This window comes from Gigantopelta aegis, chromosome 11 (genome assembly GCF_016097555.1).
Source record: "Gigantopelta aegis isolate Gae_Host chromosome 11, Gae_host_genome, whole genome shotgun sequence".
Taxonomy (NCBI): Eukaryota; Metazoa; Mollusca; class Gastropoda; order Neomphalida; family Peltospiridae; genus Gigantopelta; species Gigantopelta aegis.
The window spans coordinates 23,239,657-23,247,365 of record NC_054709.1 but is presented as its reverse complement, the minus strand read 5'-3'; the positions used below and the strand labels follow the sequence as shown (position 1 = coordinate 23,247,365).

Sequence of the window (7,709 nt, the reverse complement as noted above, 5' to 3'; positions counted from 1 at the left end):
CCCTTTGTGTTCTCTCACTATTTTTGTACCTACCAGCTTCAGTGTTTAGCCTATGTGCACAAATTCTCATTTTTGTTATTTCTTTTATATTACGTGAATCAATTGGCTTCGTCAGATATATTTGTAATTGATATTCCTTTATTAAGTGTTTATATTGTAATCCTGTTATTATATTGTAGGACTTTTGTTTAAATACATGAAATAGTCTTTCTTTATGTAATAAAAACAGATACGGGTATGGGTCGATTTCCATATATAACTTAGCCCAAGCGTATCTAATTGCTGCTTAATAATCGTTAGCCAAATATCTACATACTCATGTTTCCTCGATAGAATTTTCACAACAATTAAATCCCTAATTAGCACTAATTAGCATTTGACCTCTTCTTAAGTGCACTTTCCCGCAATATTTTTTTCTTAAATTGGTAATTCTGAATCGGGTGAGCATACTCTACATTTGGTTCCAAGGATGTAACTTTCACAACAATTAAATCCCATTTTGGGGGTAATTTCAGTAGCGCCCCCAATTTACTCCCGCACTATATTTATTTAAGAATTGGGTTTCTGTGGTCAGTTGGGGTCCCTCTACACCTGAACCCTTTCGGAACTATCGCAACAATTAAATCTCACTTGACGCCCACACTATGTGTCAAGTAGTCTTGTGCTTGAAACATGTATAGGGTACCTGTAAAAAAAAAACACTTAGATTTTGTGCGGAACTAGAGTAGTCATAGACGCTACCAGTTATCTCTGAAATAAACAGGTTGACCCCCAATTTTTTCTGATTTACTTTAAGAGTGAGGGTGGAAGTATTTATATCCGTGGTATTTATTTCGATAGATACGCTGCAGGTAGGAGTTTTAGCCATATGTGTTACTATTGTCGTCTATGGGATTTGATTTAGTAGTATACACCCTATAGGGGGAGGAGTCGAATCATGCTCCTCTGAAAAATACATTAAAGAACAAAAAAAAGAATTTGCTTTAGCAGGAATTGGTTTTGACCCACAAATTCCCACCACCCCCTGCACACGCGCCTGATATCAGTGTTCTGTATTTTAAACATGTTTATATTTGTTAAGCTTCATGTTATTTGCTAATACTCGTATATACGGGGTTTTTTTTTTCGTAATCTCGTACATCAAAATTGTTGGGGGGTAGTAAAATTCGACCAGAAACACACTAGACATACAGCCAGACCCCGATTCTAAAGAAGAACAACCTGAACCCATTTCACTAAACATCGTTAAGTTTACGTCTACTACTATTATCCTGTTCAATTATTTAGACCCAAAGTTTTTTGCAAATGTTACGTTTATTTCCTATTCGATATTTGTTTTCTTTGCATTTACATGAAAACAAACCCAAACCCCGACAGGTTTTATATACAAATCATCATATAAAATGCACGAAGTTGACTTAATTCCACTTTTTAAAAATCTCTGTGTGTTCGGAATGCACGTTATTTCTCCTATAAATAACTAAGGTCATTTGCATATCAAAAGATTGGGATCTGAGGCTACGTGAAGGCCATTATAGCTTGTTTCACTAAATAAAGGTTATTATTGTTTTGCAGGGTGTAACAGCATTGTCTAATCTTTCCGTTAAACATAGATGTAAACAAACAGAACATGTAACCCTTTCTTGTAGGTGCATTATATTTAATCAATTTAGCTAATGTATTATGTATTTTTATTTTATTATATCAATTATATATTAGCATACCATACCTAACCTAACACAACTGAGGTGTAGCACAGTAATAAACACAAATCACCTCACACACCGCAGGAATGTGCTTTCCAAATTTATAAATAAATTTAATGCAGGGCCGGACCCAGAAGACCGGGGGGGGGGGGGGGGGAATAAAATGTCAAAGGCCACCAACATCAAATAATAATAAAAATGTTATTTAATTTGCCTCTAAATTGGGAACTCATACGTATATATATATATATATATATATATATATATATATATATATATATATATATATATATATATATATATATAGTATTTATGGTGGTGCTAGGGGCTGGGGTTTGGGGGTGGGGTGTTACATTTGTAATGCAAAAAACCAAAGGGCTATTGTTCGGACTCGTATGGGTTCAAGCACTTTTTCATCCCGCAGACACAGCCCTGAATGTCCAAAATACGATAGCATTGCTTGGTCAATAACATCATTATTTCGATCTATGACTGCACGTGCTATTGTAGCAATGTGTAAACCACGTAAAATACAAGTTAGGTAGGGTATATAAATTCATTGAAAATGTATTAGTCGACATTCTTGTTATTGTTATTTGAGGAAAAATATGGGTAAATCGAAAAACACTTCAGTTGATGTAAAATCGTGTATTAAGAACGTTTTCGATTATTGTGAAGATGAATATCAGCGCGGTAGACCTAGGTATGCTTCTTATCGAATTGTCGATCGAGTTGCCGCTGCACTTAAAGTTTCGGTTTCAACAGTAAAAAGAACTGTGAAAAATCTAAGCTCTACGAATCCGAGCACGGAAATCACTGTTAAAAAATGCGACCGAAAACTCATCAATTTATTTGATAAAGATGTTATTAGACGACGAGTATACAGATTTTATAGAGAGGGCGAATTACCTACATTACATAAGATTAACGTGGATTTAAGGGAGGAATGTGGAATCAACATATCCATATCAACTTTACGAAGAACACTCCATGACCTCGATTTTAAATACCAACATATGTCTACAACCGGAAAAGTGATTTTTGAGGACGCCAATATATCAGACAGGAGACTGTCTTATCTCCATGAAATATCCAGTTTACGAGAACAGGGGTATTTAGTAGTGTATCAAGATGAGACCTGGGTGAATGTCAACCACACAACATCCCACCACTGGACAGATATCCACCCGAGCACAAGTACCGCCAATCACCTGCCGAAATCAGACGCTGCTGATAGAGTTCCTAAACTCTGTTCGGTGACTGGGAAGGGAAAAAGACTTATTATTTGTCATGCTGGCTGTGATAAATATGGATTGATAGATGGCTGTGAATTGATCTTTGAGGCTAAAAAACACAGACGGAGACTATCATGGTGAGATGAATCATGGCAATTTCATCAAATGGTTTGAAGAACAACTTATGCCTTCTCTACCAGAACCTTCTGTTATCGTCATGGATAACGCAAGCTACCACAACAAATTAACTGAGATTACACGATGTCCTGCACTAAACGCTAAAAAGGAAGAAATTCAGTCGTCGCTACGAAACAAAAATATACCTTTTGAGAGTAACATGACAAAGCCAGTTCTTTATGAAATTGTGAAAAGTAACAAATGTGCACAGCAATTTGTTACTCATGATATTGCTGAACGCCATGGGCACTTGTGTCTAAGACTGCCGCCAAGACATTCTGAACTCAATCCGATAGAACTGATCTGGAGTCAAGTCAAAGGGCACATAGCTCGTCATAATGATGGTAAAATTACCACGGTGCGGAGAGAACTTGCACATGCATTGAACTCTGTCACACCTGCACACTTCTCTGACGCAGTTAAACATGTAATAAAGATCGAAGAAGATTTTAGAAAACAAAATAGTTTTATAAGAAATAAAATACCCCCTGTGATAGTCCCCCTTAACGAAGATAGTGATGAAGAAATGAGTTTGTCGACTGATTAAGTTATTTCTCCATACCCATCAGGAGTATTACTTTAATGTATGCATGAACTCTTTAACACCAAAAACAATTTATTTCCATATCATTCACTATCAAACAACCTAACAACATGTAAACTAATCGACTAGAAATGCATATAGACTACACATACATACGAGAGAAATGTTTATTTAACGACACACTCAACGCATTTGATATACGTTTATGTGGCGTCAGACAAAACGGTTAAGGAGCATTATGACAGTGAGAAAGAAACTCGCTACCGCCACATGGGCCACTGTTTCCGATAAGCAATTTTGATGAGCAATAAGGGACGTTTTATATGCACCATCCCATAGACAGGATAGCACATACCACAGCCTTTATACATCAGTTGTGGTGCACAGGCTGGAACTAGACACAACCCAATGGGTCCACCATGTGGGATCGATCAGTCGACCTACCATGAGCGAACGCTTTACCTCTGAGCTACGTCCCGCTCCATATACAAAAGAAGCCTTAAGTGGAGTTGGGGTTGTGCAGAGGGTCACACCTCCACCAATCGCATGCATACCATATTCTTCTCTCTCTCTCCCTATAACCATATAACCATAGATTAAAATATGTTGAGTGCGTCGTTACATAAATGACGTCTCTCTCTCTCTCTCTCTCTCTCTCTCTCTCTCTCTCTCTCTATATATATATATATCTCTCTCTCTCTCTCTATATATATATATATATCTCTCTCTCTGTATGTATGTCTCTCCCTTCAGCGCGCGCGCTTGTGTATTCCACAATATAATTATAATATTTGATACATTTTTTTTTTCAAACTGAGGTTTTGTCACTTGAACTCCCCACCTGAATCCGCGCCTGCTTCATGTTTACAGATATTTTCTTAAATATAGGTCATACTACGATTTGTGCGGATAGGACGATAGAACCGAACATTAGTTTGAAACGCACTATAGAATGATGCTTTTGATATGCAAATGACCTTAGTTATTTATAGGAGAAATAACGTGCATTCCGAACACACAGAGATTTTTAAAAAGTGGAATTAAGTCAACTTCGTGCATTTTATATGATGATTTGTATATAAAACCTGTCGGGGTTTGGGTTTGTTTTCATGTAAATGCAAAGAAAACAAATATCGAATAGGAAATAAACGTAACATTTGCAAAAAACTTTGGGTCTAAATAATTGAACAGGATAATAGCAGTTATACCGGTCGTGCGTTTGCACGTGTTTGCATCAATTTCACGCATACAATGTATCATCACGGAAGCTGGAGTATTTTAAAGACAAAAGAAAATTAAATATGTGTTCTTCTAACTATATTTGTTGAACTATAATAGTAATAAGAATTGTGGTTTAGTCGTAGATTTATGTTTACCTGCAAAACTAGGCTTACGATGTTTTGTGAAATTGGGACCAGGGCCCCGTTCCACAAAGCGATCTTAGCGCTAAGATCACCTTAAGTGCATATGTTAGCTGTGCAGTTACGGTGATCTTAGGGCTAAGATCGCTTCGTGGAACGGGGCCCTGGTATTTAATATGTAATTTTAGTCGTAATCGGGGTTATACTAGTTGAGAGAGAGAGAGAGAGAGAGAGAGAGAGAGAGAGAGAGAGAGAGAGAGAGAGAGAGAGAGAGAGAGAGAGAGAGAGAGAGTAATAAGTAGCTGTAATTAAAATATGTAAAAGCCCTACCCCCCAAAAAAAAATAATAATAAAAAAAAAAAAAATATAAAAAAAAAATAATAATAATAATAAAAAAAAGAAAAGAAAAAAAAAAGGAATAATTTTTAAAATAATAAAAATAAAAGAGAAGAAAAACAAAAGAAAATTGGAATACAAATACTTTATTCCGTCGTTGCATTTAAAAACAAGTCGGACAACAGGAGAACATTTTACCGAAATGAATTTTGCTTCTAAAATTAATTTCAATAATTCAAGGCTGTCGGTGAACTTTGACACATGGCCATTCAATCGGATCGTCAAGTGGCGGGAAAACGAAGTGCACCGGGAAAATCACATTAAGCAGAGGATTCCTCCCGAAAACGCCTTTCAGTTTGTCGAAAAACGATCGCGTGTCTTTAATTTGTAACCGTTCACTGACGCGGTCAACTTCGAATGTGGTTTTTCCAGCGCTGATCAGTTCCATGTGCTCGATAAAGAAATTTGAGCTGATGATGAAGAAATAAATCAGAAATGACGTCACTGCAATGTACAAGGTCATCTTAGGCGACGTGTATCCTAGGAGACACCTTAATGCAGTCACCGGAACGAAAAAGTCCATGTATGAAATACTGTACCATAGGTAATAATATATGAAGTACAGCGCATGCGCAAATGCGTATGCACACGAAAGCGCCGCCCAGAAACAAAACACAATAAAATGACGCTGATTCCTCCAGCCGATGCAGGATCCGGCAAAAAAGCAATGGTGATCTCTCTTTAACACACATATATTGCACAGAACACAGTGGTGACACCTAGGAGGTCGTATGACGTCACATTTAAAACAAGGCGATCTCGACCAGTAAGGATACGTCCTAACGCCACGCGAGTCAACGGTGAAAGGAGATTGGTCTTCTTCTTCTTGCTCTCCGAGTTGTGCCGAATCCATCCGATCGTCTTTCACGGGCATTACGCGTCTCACAGCGCGTTTTATACCATTTACGGTTCTGATGGACGAATCCACGTAGCGAATACAGAACCAGTTGAGCATCATCTCCGAGAACAGCACACTCACGAACACCTGCTGGAACATCAGAACACGTGACCCGTACTCTTCATAAATTTCCGGCAGCACGTCGACAAGGCCGATCAACCACGTAGCGATAATCGTAAAGAAAAAGAGTGGAACCGCTACAGACTCGATACCTTCCGGAGTGAGAATGTTCGACCGTCGATTCTTGTTATCCTTGGAACTGGAATCGCTGCGACTTTTCAGCCTCCTTGTAATTCTGTTCCACAACGTCTTTTCCATGTTAGCTGTGCCTGTGCTGTCAGCCCTCGTTAATGGATCTGTGCTCGTAGTAGATTCCTTCGTTCTCTTACTAGACTTTCGAAGCCGGCCCTGCACGTTCCAACACGCTTTGCTCTGACTGCCTACCTCGGCAGCTACTCGCGCTGTCGATCTTTTCACAGAATTGTTATCGTCTTTTCGTTTCCGTAGCATTGCCTGGTGGTATGCATTCCGTCTCATAAACACTGACATACCAAGTTAGGTTGTCTCTTAGATTGATTTTTGTCTAACCTGTATTGTATAACGTGTTCGATTTCTTCCACAATCCCAAAGTTCAAACTACACTGTTTACTCCAGAAAAGGGGAATGCCACTACGGTTCAACAGAACAGCCGTGTTGTGTATGTTACTCCTTATTGCTTGCTTCCGCGAAAGAAGTGATCTGGTTTGTTGGGAGTTCGCCAAAACGAGTGCACTGTAATTAACGCCTGACTGACTGCACGCTTCAGGTAATATATCGATTAGATTTGGCGTTTTTTTGTATATCTCCTGAGAATAAAGACACAAAGCGCGTTTAATACAAACAGAAACGAAAGAAAAAAGAAAGGCGCGTGCGTTGTTTGTTGTTACGTTGCCATAGACAACCGGCTATTGAGCTTGGGTTTTGAATTAGGTTAACTGATCAAGTCCGACTTGTTTATATAATAAGTTGGTAATACAATTTAGTTTCTTGTTTTGTTTAACGACACCACTAGAGCACATCGGCAGTTGGATGTCAAACGTTTGTAATCTTAGAGATGAAACCCGCTACATTTTTTTCATTAGTAGCAAGATATATTTTTATACGCACTATCCAACAGACGGGGTAACATATATCACGGCCTTTGATATACCAGTCTCTGTGCACTGGCTGGAACGAGAAATAGCCCAATGGGCCCACCGGCGGGGATCGATCCTAAACCAGTTGCGCATTAGATTAGTGCTATACCACTGGGCTACGTCCCGCCCCTCGTAACGCCATTTAACTGACGCTCGGTGGTGTTGGGGTTAAGCCATCGGAGTTAAGGCTGGCGGGTTGGGGTGGACGATATTACCC

General features: G+C 38.7%; 1 protein-coding gene across 1 annotated transcript; it reads right to left on the bottom strand.

The window, feature by feature from the left end:
• Positions 1 to 5,489: 5,489 nt before the first annotated feature.
• Positions 5,490 to 7,168, bottom strand: LOC121385341 (palmitoyltransferase ZDHHC20-A-like). The gene has a single exon (XM_041515983.1). It carries the CDS (start codon positions 6,864 to 6,866, stop codon positions 5,595 to 5,597), a length of 1,272 nt encoding a protein of 423 aa, XP_041371917.1. The 5' UTR covers positions 6,867 to 7,168; the 3' UTR covers positions 5,490 to 5,594.
• Between the last annotated feature and the right edge of the window lie 541 nt (positions 7,169 to 7,709).